The 14,496-nt window shown below is 40.1% G+C and overlaps 1 protein-coding gene across 1 annotated transcript in view; it reads left to right on the top strand.

Moving 5' to 3' along the window:
- Positions 1 to 14,496, top strand: part of pip5kl1 (phosphatidylinositol-4-phosphate 5-kinase-like 1) — a 32,350-nt gene continuing 17,854 nt past the window's right edge. Inside the window, exons 1-2 of the mRNA XM_076079930.1 lie at positions 1 to 4,632; positions 4,854 to 5,069. Coding sequence (XP_075936045.1) covers positions 4,627 to 4,632; positions 4,854 to 5,069 — 222 coding nt within the window. The 5' untranslated portion in view covers positions 1 to 4,626. The remainder of the gene's footprint in view (positions 4,633 to 4,853; positions 5,070 to 14,496) is intronic.

The raw sequence follows: 14,496 nt of genomic DNA, 5'->3' as shown, positions 1-14,496 counted from the left end.
AGGAACCGTCTCAACAGTCAAATGAACAACTTGTGACAAAGAGTCAAAGGGGAGATGGGAATGTACTGACGGTAAATAAGGAGAGCTTTGTGTGTTTCATGGCGGAAGTAGTTAACTGCACATTCCAAGCAAAAGGCAGATCTGAGAAGATTGAAATAATAGTAAAGAGTGCAGCAAGATATTTAAATATTCATGGGATAACTGGGATGGCTGTTCAGGAAGAGCTTAAAAAACAGGAACAGTTAAACAAAGAAACATGTTCACAGGACTAGTCATGATGTTAATTCTACAGTGGAATGCAAGGAGTCTGTTGGCAAATGGCCAAGAATGTAAAGGTTTTCTTAATGGGTTAGAATATAAAGCAGATATAATATGTGTTGAAGAGACATGGCTTAAACCAAACGTAGACTTTGTGATTCAGGGATATGTGTGCATAAGAAGGGATAGAGAAGGGGGTAATGGGGGAGGATGTGCTACCTTTGTTAGGCAAGGGAGTTCTTATTGAGAAATAGAAAAAGGAAAAGACCTAGAATATGTATGTTGAGGTGTGGTTAGGGGATGAGAGTTTGGTTGTGGTAAATTTTTACAATCCATGTCAACGATTGGAATTGGAAGCATTAGAGGCAATAAAGGGACTAGACAGAAGAAGGGTCATTTGGTGTGGTGATTTGAATGCGCATAGCACTCTCTGGGGAGGGGAAAAGACTGATAGGAATGGGTTGATAGTAGAGGAGGTGATGGACTCCTTGGGACTTGTATGTTTAAATGATGGGAGTTTCACAAGAGTGAATTACAAGTCAGGTAATGAGTCAAGTTTAGACCTGACCATAGCATCACGGTCATTGGCAGGTATTTGTGTGTGGGAGGTATGTAAGCATTCTACTGTTGGAAGTGATCATTACCCCATTTTCTGTAAAGTAGGAAGAGGAAGCAGGGTGGGTTCAGAAGATACAGCAGACAGGTGGGTATTTGGAAAGGCTCAGTGGGATACATTTAGAGAAATTAGTGAATCAAGGTTTAAAGATATAGATAGAGAACAGGATATAGAAATATTTAATGAAAATGTGAGAGATGCAATAATTGGAGCTGCCAATCAGACAATTTTAAGGAAAACCGGTATAAAGAGGCAGAAGTTAGTTCCATGATGGAATGATGAGTGCAGTGAGGTAATAAAGAAACGGAATAAGGCTTTTAAGGTTTTAAAAAACACCCACAATTTCAAAAATGTAATAGAGTACAAGAGAATGCAAGCAGTAGTACGGAAAACTATCAAAGAAACTAAAAGGAAGTATTGGAGATAATTTTGTAACACAATAGGGAGAAGCACTTCAATTAATCAAATTTGGGGGATGATAAAGAAAATGAGTGGAGTAAAACGGGAGTGGGGGTATCCAGTATTGGAAAATGGCGGAGTGGTGGCTAACGATGATGAAGAAAAGGCAGAAATGTTAGCTAAAGCACTGATTGAGGTTCATAGTTCTGGTAATATGTCAGAGGAGGGTTTAAATGGAAGACATAGAACAAGTGAAGCAAATAAAGAATTGTTGGAAATAGATGAAGAGAGGGAAGATGCAATTAATGCTCCCTTCACTTTGGAAGAAATAAAAAGGGCCTTAAGAAAATCAGGGCTAACTGCTCCAGGTAAAGATCAGATTTGCTACATCATGATGAACCATTTAACTATAGACCAATAGCATTGACTTCCCACATGTGTAAAATCATGGAGCGAATGATCACAGAAAGACTAACATATTATTTGGAAACAAGGAATCTTAGGTCAAAGTATCAAAGTGGATTTTGAAAAGGAAGGGGAACAATGGGAAGCATGTCTAGAAGCAGAGGTGAGGAAGGCACAAGTGAGTAAGGAGGTAGTGGTAGCAGTGTTTTTTGATGTGGAGAAAGCGTATGATTTACTGTGGAAAGAGGGACTATTAATCAAAATTCGAAAATTAGGAGTATCGGGTAAAATGTTCAGATGGGTTAAACATTTTTTGTTTGGTCGATCAATAGAAGTGAGAGTGGGAAGGTGTTTGTCGGCCAGCCATTTGGTGGACAATGGAACACCACAAGGAAGTGTGATTAGTCCTTTATTGTTCTCTATAATGATTGATGATGTATATGAAAATGTTGGACAAAATATAGGGAGATCTTTATTTGCTGATGATGGGGCACTGTGGAAAAGAGGTAGGAATGTGGAATATGTTGTGAAACAGATGCAGGTAACAATCAAAAGAGTGGAACAGTGGGCATTGGAATGGGGATTAAAATTTTCAGTGGAAAAACAAATACCCTTTTCTTTACAAGAAAGAAAATTGGAACAGAGTTCAAATTGTATTTATATGGTAAGGAACTGAAAAGGACGGACTCGTACAAATTTTTAGGAATGTGGTTTGATGCTAGGCTCACATGGAATGTACATATTGATAAAATGGTTAATAAATGTAAAAAGGTGTTGAATGTAATGAGATGTTTGGTGGGAACAGAGTGGGGAGCTGACAGGTCTGCTTTGAAAGCTATATATATGGGGTTGATAAGATCAGTAATAGACTATGGCTGTGTGGCTTATAGGTCAGCGTCTAAAACATTGTTGGGAAAATTAGATGTAATACAAGCGCAAGCATTAAGAATATGTAGTGGGGCTTTTAAAAGAACATCTGTGCCAGCATTGCAGGTAGAAATGGGGGAAATGCCGTTGGAGTTGAGAAGATTACAGATAATGATGACATATTGGGCTAGTTTACAAGGACATAACAACCATCCAACAGTAAGTGCAATTGAGCCATGCTGGGAACATGCAAAAACGCTAACAAAGAGCTTTGGTTGGGTTGCTAAGGAGAAGGCTAGGGAATTGGGTATATTGGATAGGAGTTATTCTCCAGCTGTGGTTCTGCCAGCTATTCCTCCTTGGTTACTGCCACAGCCTGAAGTTGATCTTGGCCTCCTTGAAGTAATGAGAGATGAATGTGGGGGAAACTGTGGGATATTCAAGTCATACATCAGGAGGAATTATCACAATTATATACAAATTTATACAGATGGATCAAAAGACCCCAAAAATGGTAGAACAGCAGCAGCAGCAGTAATACCAGAATTCCAGTATGAGTGTGGGAAGAGACTCAGTGATGACTTGTCTGTGTTTGCATGTGAGATGATGGCCATAGTTATTGCGTTACAGTGGGTAGAGGACGTCAGGCCAGAGAGAGAGGTGATTGCATCAGATTCATGTGCAGTACTGACGAGTTTGAAATGTTGCCACTCCAGATGCAGAGAGGATTTACTGTATGAAGTACTACAAGCACTATTCAGAATCCATCAAATGCGGATAGCGGTTAAATTTGTGTGGGTCCCTGCCCATGTTGGAGTTGATGGCAACGAGAAGGCAGATAAAGCAGCAAAAAAGGCTTCGAAGAGTGGGAGAAATATTGTTAAATTAAATATAAGTAAGTCAGAAGCTAAAGTGGTGATTAAGGGACGAATCAAAAAGATATGGCAGACTGAATGGAATAAAGGGAGCAAAGGACGATATCTGTTTAAAAATAAACCATTGGTTGGGAGGGCAGGATCTAGTGGACGAAATAGAAAAGAGGAGAGGGTAATGACAAGACTAAGGAATGGACATACTGGTCTTAACAGTTCCCTCTGTATTTTTGGAAAACATAATAATGGAATGTGTGGATTTTGTGATGAAGAGGAAACTGTGGACCATGTTTTAGTGTCATGTCAGAGGTACAAGGCAGAGAGAGAAGTATTAAAAAGTGGTCTAAGAGAGATGGGAGAGGAGAATATAATGGATATATTAAAGAAAAGCTTTGGTGAAGAGTGTTGGAAGCCTCTTTGAGTTTTTAGAGTCAACAAGACTAGTGAATAGAATTTGAGAATTATATTTATTTTATTTTGTTTTGTTTTATTTTATTTTGTTTTATTTTGTGTTTGTTTGTTTGGTTTTTGTATTAGATAATTATTTTCCTTGGTCCACACTCCAGATTAGTGGGTGGCGGTAATGCACCTAAAAGTTATTTGCCAACCACCATTAAAAACAAAAGAAGAAGAAGAAGAAGTGTTGCTGATGAGCTCAGGTGTTTCCACTCCGCTGATGACCCTCTGCCACGCCCACCTCCAATACCTGCAGGGAGAGCAGCCACACGAAAGGAGTAACAGGCAGACAGGTCGTCACAGTAATAAAGAAACATCTGACCCATTGCAACAGTGAGGCTCATTGATTTTGCAGTACTAGTTTGTAAATGCATTCATTGTTAGTTTTGGATTTTATGAGACTTGTTGATGGTAAGAAAAAAAATGGAATATCACCAGCCTTAACCTTTAAAAAAATGTTTTTGGTCATTTACCTTTAACATCTTTTATGTACTGTACATAATTATCAATTGTTGAGCAAATATGTTTAGTCTTTTAACATTGTTTACTACATTTTACATTTGCACCACTGTAGTAGTCCACCATTGCCCTCTTTGTCTTTGGCACCATGTTCATTTACTGTCTACACTGTTGGATTTGCAGGCACACTAATTAATGCAAGATTGTTTTTCTCTAATGTAGACATACATCTGTTATAATGAAGAGATGTGGTGATTGGAGGGCCAGTATCATCCCATTACCACAGCACAGCTCATGAAAGTACTATTCCTTTGTGTTGGTTTCTATAGCTACCCTATTAGAGACTCAGCTGGCAGTCAGCTGTCTTTTGTGTTTGTCACTGGCCTCTCTGGCCTCCACTTACTCTTTGAGTTATTTTTGCTGGAGCTTTAAAAACCTCCTCTGCGTTTAGAGTGCAGTGGGTAGAGTTAGGGTACAGCAGTCATATGTTTGGGATTTGTGTATTTTTTTTTGTATCCAAGATGGAGAGGTCAGCGGATGCAGGTGGCCTGGGAATGTCTGGTCACCGTCAGCACTCCGGCACGGTGAAGAGGAGGCTGTGGGGAGGTTTGAGGCAGCAGTGGAAGCTTCTGGGCTTGTTTGAGATTGATCAGCAGCATGAGTTCTACAGCCTGACCTGCATGATGAAGGAGGGATTGGCAGCAGCCACCCAAAACAACATTAACAATGCACCTACAGTGAGTACGGGTCAGCAGAGGCACCATTTCCATCACCTACACATATGCAATATTTAAAATCTACCCACTTAGTATTCAAATGGAAGTATAGTATTAAGAGTTGTAATATTACAGGCAGGGCTTTACTTTAACTGTAATAGGGTATCAGTCATTGTGCATTAAAACTAGATAGCAAGTTTGCAAGTAAAATTCCATAAATGAAAAACAAATAAGCTTTGATAAATTCCCCTCCTTTTATGTGGATGTCCAATCAGTGTTGGTAGTAACTGTAGTTCACTGAAGAAATACATTCCAGGGCTGCTATATTGACAGAGACAGCTGATCTCTCCGGCCTACATGTACCAGAATGCATTGCGCAAGCAGCTATTTCACTACGGCTAATGAATAAACACGACGTTAATGAAGGAAATATTCTTACACCTAAATAGAAAAATACAACCATCTTCTGAATTTAAGTTTCTCATTTAAACTGAACTACAACAAGCTTAACTGCCTTGTTAACTCATCGTAAAACACACTTCAGTCAAACTGGTTAAAAATACATCCTTAACTCACAGAGTAAGATGTGAAAATACGGTGGATCTACACACTGTTTTCTTCTGCTGTCTGCCGTGGACAGCTGCCCCGCTGCAGTGGCTCGTTGGCAGCTCCAACTCCTTCGTCAGAGGCAGACCACTAAATCAGCTAAATGATTTAGCTGATTTAGTGGTCTGCCTCTGACGAAGAGACATTTTTGCCATTGTATTTAGCATTTGTATTTTATACAATGACAAAAATGTCTCTTCCAGTTTATCTTCGGGATCCTGAAGAAGGTCTCCAGCACAACTCTGTCCCAGAGAGGAGGAAAACATCCATGCATAGGATGCTGAATAGTCACCCGAAACACGGTTAAAACTTCATTGTCAAAAATCCTTGTCCATAAAATCCTCTGCACTGATTATTTGGGAAGCCATTTTCACGGTTGGAAACAAGAGACGAGAACAAGGAAGTTTTAGAGCAACGTTTTGCCCAACAGCTAGCAAAGATGAGAGTAGCACTCTGTAGTTCTTCCTCATACCAAGAACATCACTGGGATGAGGGAGAGCAACACATTTTGCAGGTGCGCCCTAGAGACACAGAGAACATCAGTAACGGGCGTTATATAACTGACTCGGATAGATGGAGATAAGGTTGAAAATCTGCAAATTTTCCTTTTTAATAGCTTAGCCTACTCCAATGAAAGAGAACAAAGCAAGATCAAATCATAGACGCACAAAAACAAACATTATGATCAGTTCATCTTGGCCTTCATAGCAACATAGATGACATTTGGTTTTTGATATGAATACTCGAGATATTACAATAATACAAAAGCTAAAAATAACTTAATTTGAAAAGTACTTTTTAAAACAAATTTACAAAGTGTTGCTGTGTGTTGTAACTTCAAATAAGACCCCCAGAGTCCAACTGAGCTGAGTGTTAATAATAATAATAATCTTTCTTTATATAGCACATATCATATAGACGATGTAGCTTAAAGTGCTGTACATTTAAAAAATAAAAACAAAAAACCTTACTTTTACAGAGGATGCTTTTTGCACGTACATTTTAGGTGCAATTAATACATTTCAACAGATAAATAAAAACTGGAAAACATTTAAAATGACAAATGCATTGACATAAAAGTGTTTAAATACATAAAAGATAATTTGAAAGACAGATGTGGGACTCTGTGGACTGCACATAAAGTGCTGTTTAAAAAAGAATGGCTTGGCGAAATAGATATGTTTTTATATGATGCTTTAACAGAGGTTGCCTCTCTAATATTTTGGGGTAGGCTGTTCGGGAGCGTAAGTGAAATGATCTCTTTTGACGAATAAGAAACCAGCAGTGGAGGATCTAAGGGTTTGTTTAGAGCTTTGTACACAAATAAAAGGACTTTCAAATCAATTCTGGAGGCTATAGGCAGCCAGTGCAGCGTAGCTAAGACTGAAGTGATGTGTTCTCTCTTTTTTGTTCTTGTTGGCAGTCTAGCAGCAGAGTTTTGGATAAGTTGCAGCCTCTCAATAGATTTTTTTAGGAAGACCAGTAAAATGTGCATTGCAGTAGTCTAGTCTACTTGAGATGAAGGTGTGCAGTCATGTTTCTGTATCTTGCTGTGTCAATAAAGGCTGTACTTTCGCAATGTGTCTAAGATGGAAGAAGGCCAGTTTGGTCACTTTATTATTTTGGGGCACAAAAGTTAAGTCAGAGTCTCTGGGTACATCCCACAGTCTCTTAATGTCATCCCTGTTTCCCTCACTTGTGTCCTTTCCTTGCGTCTTAGTCCCTCCCACCAGGGATACATGGAGAGATGCAAGGAAACCATGCGAGGAGAGAGGAAGCATTTTTTAAGAGATATGAGACGTCCTTTCCTCAGTTGCGTCACGTGAAGCGACGTTTGTTTCTGATGACAGCGGCCACTGATCACAGCTGATCGCAGCACAACTCCTGATCCGTCAGCAAGATAAGGCCGAATCAGCTGGTAGAAGTTTAAGTCAAAAGTATTTAATAATTAACAGAAGCTAAAACAGTTACAAACTGAATCACACTATGAATTACAAAACAAATATATATATTTCATGAAATAGAGGCCCAATCCGCACCACACGACAGACTGGTGTATCTGCCCCATGGTCCGGAGGAGGTCTGATTATCTCCGGGGATTCACAGTTTCTTTGTCCCTCCAAAGTCTCTGAAATGTCTCATATTACACATTCCTTCGCCCATCGATCAGCTCAATGATTGGCTGAAATTCAATAAGTTCCTCCTTGGCCTTTGACCTGTTGTTCTGGTCAGACACCCTTCCTTGCAGCCAGCTTTCGTCCATCCCCCGCTCTTAGCACATACCTCACCCCCCTCTCACAGACACTCAATATATTCAATAACCACACTCCATGGTTTAAAACTTCCATAAGTAACTTCAATATAATATCCACCACTAGGGTGCTATTAAACATACTAGGAATGCTTTTAAACTTAAATTCCTCACATATTGCAGCATCAGTCATGGACAGAATGGGGCCAACTTTGACAATGTTTCACAAGTGGAAATATGCAGTGTCAGTAATAATATTGATATTTTCTTCAAAGGAAAGACTAAAATGAAATTGTGGAACCAGCAAAGTTCAGAGTGAGATCACAGTTAGCATTTCAATTTTTTTTGGCATTTCAATAGTACGCAGGTGAATATATGAATGAAGAATATAATGGTGAACATCAATCAGTCAAACTTCATCTGTATTCCATCTTTTTTACAGGTTAGTGTAAAATAACGGTGCTTTACTGATGACTGACAAGCTGACATTAAGACAGACAAAATTAAATAATAAAACCAATTAAAGCTGCAAGCAGCATTGATCGGGCCCATTCGCAACTTCACGCACGTCGAGGGTACTGAAAGGACTCTGGGTGACGCGGTCGTGCATTTCTGTGACCATCATACACTGCGTGCAAGAGTTAGATATTTCCTGCGTCGACCAGCAGCGTAGCAAGATCATGTTGCCAGGTCTTAAGCCTCAAATGTTTTGAGTGTACCTCCGATACAATCATAAATGTAAGCCTGTTAAGATCCTTAAGAAAATAAATGTGTGTGAATGCGCTTCAGTGTTTGTAACATACGTAACAGACTGTCAGTTTACTGGGATGGGGTTCAACTCCCTGCAGTGTCCTGCTGATTGTATTTGGACTTGCATGAAAGTTAACAAAACAGTAGTGCCATTTGCTATGTCAAGTTTGGGACAGTTTTGACAAAGTACAGTCGAGTTACAACAGCTTGATGGATGATGGTGAACCATGTAAAATGGCCGCCACACCATATCCACGTCGTTCGATGAAACCTAAAGCTTTTAGTAACTTTTAATCACTAAGGTCTTTAGATTGTTCTGACCAAATTCTAAGTTGATCTGATTAATTCCCTAGGAGGAGTTCGTAAAAGTACAGCACCTGGAAATTGCAAAAAAAACACGTGAAATTCATACAAAATTCAAAATGGTGGACTTCTGGTTGGGTTTAGAGCATGGATCCCTAAGACGTTTTTTTGATACATCAGTTTACCAAATTTTATACATCTAGGTGAAACGTACTGCGAGGGCTGCATCGTCGAAATATTGTAGGGGGCACTATCGAGCCACTCTGAAGCATTAAACTCACATCAGATAACTACATTCAGGATTCTAAATGTGTGTGACATGTTTGATTATGTTTTGAGCATTTTTAGCCCCTCAAAAACACCTTCATTTTTCATGGCGAAGAATGCGTCGCCACAGCAACGGCTTTTCACGAAACCACAAGCTTTGAGTAACTTTTCATCACTAAGGTCTTTAGACTGTACCGCCCAAATTTGAAGTTGATTCGATTATTTCCCTAGGAGGAGTTCGTTAAAGTACAGCGCCTGGAAATGACAAAAACGACACTAGAAATTCATAAACTATTCAAAATGGCTGACTTCCGGTTGGGTTTAGAGCATAGCGCCAAGAGACTTTTTTGTAAGTCCAAATGTGATTCATGAGCCTACCAAACTTTATACATTTATGTGAAACATACTGCGAGGGCTGCTTCGTCGAAATTTTGTAGGGGGCACTACTGAGCCGATTTGCCACTCTGAACCAATAAAATCATATTATATAACTACATTTTGGGCTTGTAATCTGTGTGCCAAGTTTACTTATGTTTCGAGCATTTCTAGCCTCTCAAAATGACCTTCGTTTTTCACGGCGAAGACTGCGTTGCCACGGCAATGGCGTTCCACGAAACATCATTAACGCATTAATTAATTAACGCCGACAACTATTTTATCACGCATTAACGCAGTTTTTTAAAATTATTATTTTGAAAGTCCGTTGCTCACTGGCAACGGTGGAGGGGGGCTTCAGACTAGGTTGATGCAGCCTGTGGGAGAAGTATAGATGAACAAAAGCAAGACAAGCTAACAGATGCCACAGAGAAGTGGATACAAACTGCAGCCGATTAGTGTTGTGGAAGATGTCGGTCTGAGGAACGTTGTTAGGATCGCAACGAATGACGGCACGCATGAGCCTCCCTCAAGATGCACCATCACAAGAAGAATACACGAGTTGTATGAATGTATTTACAGCATTATATTGATGAACAGTAGAGCTGCATTCACATGCTCTGACTGTCATGAAAATAGACAGACATTTTGATGAAACGTGCTGAAACATGTTATTCATGTTGCACAGCAGTGGAATGTTTCACATACAGTCACACACTGAGCACAGATAGTGCAAGAAATATGATCGCTGCTGCGAGACATCTGCCTTTTGAACACGTCCCCTGCATCGCGCACAGTCTCCAGCGTTCTGTCACAATATCTCTGCAGAACAGTGCATTTGACAATGTCCTGGCCAAATGCAGAAAAGTTGTGGGCCACTTTAAACACAGTCCAGCAAGTGCTGCAGAATTAGAACAACACCATACTTGTTTAAAGTGTTTACAAACCAAATGTTATTGCACTTTTGTTCATATAGCAGTACTTTTAAAATAAAAGTGCGCAATACACTACTTTTGAATTAATTATTGAATTTTGAGTATAAGAATGCGATTAATTGCGATTAATCGCAGAAAAAACATGCGATTACAAATTGTAATCGTTGCCCAGCACTAGTCTAAAGATCAACACTTGCTCGGATCCTCTCCAGCCTTGTCAAAAAGCCAGAGGACCAGAAGGGCCATCCTGGTTCATTTATTGAAAGCATGTCAGACAACTCGGCTGGTGCAAAATAATAAAGTGATTTTATAATAATTATATTATTATTATATTTTAAATAGGTGTTATGTGTCCTATCCTTTAGGGCATAGTCGGTATCAAGAGTGAATCAATCAATTGTAACAGTTTTTAGATTTCTGTGGCCAGTTTTGTGACATCCAGGCAGCTGTGAAAATGTACAAATACCACAGCTGAAAGGCATCCTAAACAAAGCCTTAACCCAGAGAGTGTTATGCAGTGTCCACCATGCTGCTGCTGAATGAACGGTCACAGGGCAGTCCAACATCCGTGGACTGCCCTGTGTGGTGCTGCTTCACCCTAATCCCAGTCAAACACACTGCTGACTCAGCTGGCGGATGTATGACTGTCCTGTACGTTGTGTTGTATCTGCAGAGCCCCCAAAAAACACAACACACACCTTCTACCTAGAACATACTGTGGCTTGAGATGTATGCTTTACCCGTGAATTAAAGGAAAACAACATATCATTGATCAAATGCTTTAGCCATCAATTTACACTCATTGCCTGATAATAATAAAAATTACAGATATTTCCTTTCAAACCGTTTATTCAGTATTTTATCCCAGCTCTCAAGGATCCTGCTGCTGAGAAGCATACACATTTCATGTATGAATAATGAAGTTAAGAGCCCTATTTTATATTATTTCTTCACCACTTCCTTTACCTCACTTGCTTTCCTCTTCTTTCCTTGTTAAATGAACACCAGACAAGATGTTCCTTAGAGAGGTTTATTGACAGTAGTCAAACAAGCAAGTGTGTGGTTCTGAAAGATATACATGAAATAATAAAAATCTTTGTATAAAGTAACAGGTTGTTGTACCATACATGTCAGCATAGATGTATAGTAGATGCCTAATATGAACAAATACAAACCAGAAATAAGAGAGTAACTAAGCATCATTTCTGAAACCTTTGTACAAACATTGCTTTGCTAGTAAGAAACATGCAATGATAAGGCATCGTGCTGAATAAGCTGTACATTGTATCTCCTACGGTCGCCACTTAGCAAACAACAACGAACGAGCGGCTAAATACAGTTGTGTGAAAAAGTGTTTGCCCCCTTCCTGATTTCTTATTTTTTTTGCATGTTTGTCACACTTTAATGTTTCAGATCATCAAACAAATTTAAATATTAGACAAAGATAACACAAGTAAACACAAAATGCAGTTTTTAAATGAAGATTTGTATTATTAAGGTGAAAAAAAAATCCAAACCTACATGGCCCTGTGTGAAAAAGTGATTGCCCCCTAAACCTAATAACTGGTTGGGCCACCCTTAGCAGCAACAACTGCAATCAAGCGTTTGCGATAACTGGCAATGAGTCTTTTACAGCGCTATAGAGGAATTTTGGCCCACTCATCTTTGCAGAATTGTTGTAATTCAGCCACATTGGAGGGTTTTCGAGCATGAACCGCCTTTTTAAGGTCATGCCACAGCATCTCAATCGGATTCAGGTCGGGACTTTGACTAGGCCACTCCAAAGTCTTCATTTTGTTTTTCTTAAGCCATTCAGAGGTGGACTTGCTGGTGTGTTTTGGATCATTGTCCTGCTGCAGAACCCAAGTGCACTTCAGCTTGAGGTCACGAACAGATGGCCGGACATTCTCCTTCAGGATTTTTTGGTAGACAGCAGAATTCATGGTTCCATTTACCACAGCAAGTCTTCCAGGTCCTGAAGCAGCAAAACAGCCCCAGACCATCACACTACCACCACCATATTTTACTGTTGGTGTGATGTTCCTTTTCTGAAATGCCGTGTTACTTTTACGCCAGATGTAATGGGACATACACCTTCCAAAAAGTTCAACTTTTGTCTCGTCAGTCCACAGAGTATTTTCCCAAAAGTCTTGGGGATCATCAAGATGTTTTCTGGCAAAACTGAGACGAGCCTTTATGTTCTTTTTGCTCAGCAGTGGTTTTCGTCTTGGAACTCTGCCATGCAGGCCATTTTTGCCCAGTCTCTTTCTTATGGTGGAGTCATGAACACTGACCTTAATTGAGGCAAGTGAGGCCTGCAGTTCTTTGGATGTTGTTCTGGGATCTTTTGTGACCTCTTGGATGAGTCGTCGCTGCGCTCTTGGGGTAATTTTGGTCGGCCGGCCACTCCTGGGAAGGTTCACCACTGTTCCATGTTTTCGCCATTTGTGGATAATGGCTCTCACTGTGGTTCGCTGGAGTCCCAAAGCTTTAGAAATGGCTTTGTAACCTTTTCCAGACTGATAGATCTCAATTACTTTGTTTCTCATTTGTTCCTGAATTTCTTTGGATCGCAGCATGATGTCTAGCTTTTGAGGATCTTTTGGTCTACCTCACTTTGTCAGGCAGGTCCTATTTAAGTGATTTCTTGATTGAGAACAGGTGTGGCAGTAATCAGGCCTGGGTGTGGCTAGAGAAATTGAACTCAGCTTTCCAAAGATGTGATAAACCACAGTTAATTTATGTTTTAACAGGGGGGGGCAATCACTTTTTCACACGGGGCCATGTAGGTTTTTTTCCCCCTTAATTAATAATAAAAACCTTCATTTAAAAACTGCATTTTGTGTTTACTTGTGTTATCTTTGTCTAATATTTAAATTTGTTTGATGATCTGAAACATTTAAGCGTGACAAACATGCAAAAAAATAAGAAATCAGGAAGGGGGCAAACACTTTTTCACACAACTGTATATCAGACTAGATACAGCCAAAAAATCATAAATGCCCCTTTGAAAATCATGAAGACAAAAGAATAATATTCTGGTTCCCGCTAAAACACTGTTGCTATGTATATCCTGTGTGTTTTTGAACTGTTTCCTGAAGAAAGGGGGGTCAGACAAGCATGGGGGACCGGGGGGGAAGGGATTTCACTTTCGGCGTATCGGTTTTTACGCTCGGCGTGGCACGGCGCATTTTTTATTTTTACTGGCTAACGATTCTGTCCAGCTTACGCCCACTGTCTTCTTGAGACTCTGACGCGTTGAAGGAGGCAGTGTTGCCAACTCCTCAGTAAGCAAAGTAGCTATTGGCTGTCCTAAAAGTCGCTAGAAGTCGCTAAATGACGTCATAGTCTAATTTGCATAATTGTAATGGATGCTGTAGGAGAGAGGCGTGAACAGCGGTGGCTTTGCGCATTTCATTTGCAGTCTGGACGCGGAGAGTGTGGGTCTCCTCTTTCTGCAGCTGGGACTGCTGTGCGAGGGGCTACTGTGAGACTGACCACCTTTGAGTGCTTTGGGACGGCGGAGGGGCTTATGGCAGCACCCGCTGCTCGTTGAGGACAGTAACTGCAGAACGATTCGTGCTTTCACGTCAGTCTCCAAAACACCAGAAAAAGTCGCTAGATTTGTCGCTAGTAGCTTTTGATAAAAAAAGTCGCCAAGGGAAGTTGGAAAGTCGCCAGATTTAGCGAGAAAGTCGCTAAGTTGGCAACACTGGAAGGAGGTGTCATTGACTGAAATTGAACAATCATAGGCTGAGAAAGCCTCACATACACACAGGAAAACAGCAGTCAGACGAGGATGGATCCATGGTTCACAGGCTCAGAGAGGATTTAGGCTCTCAAAATGATGCCAAACTGCTGTATTTGGATAGATTGAACACTATTAGTGATAAAACAAGTGAAATATATAGTTATATAATATATAAAAGTACAATGGAACAGTTTTGGGAACAGCTGGAAC

Source organism: Anarhichas minor, unplaced genomic scaffold (genome assembly GCF_050575085.1).
Source record: "Anarhichas minor isolate MPS153535 unplaced genomic scaffold, ASM5057508v1 ptg000073l, whole genome shotgun sequence".
Taxonomy (NCBI): Eukaryota; Metazoa; Chordata; class Actinopteri; order Perciformes; family Anarhichadidae; genus Anarhichas; species Anarhichas minor.
This window is presented reverse-complemented; position numbering and strand designations above follow the sequence as displayed.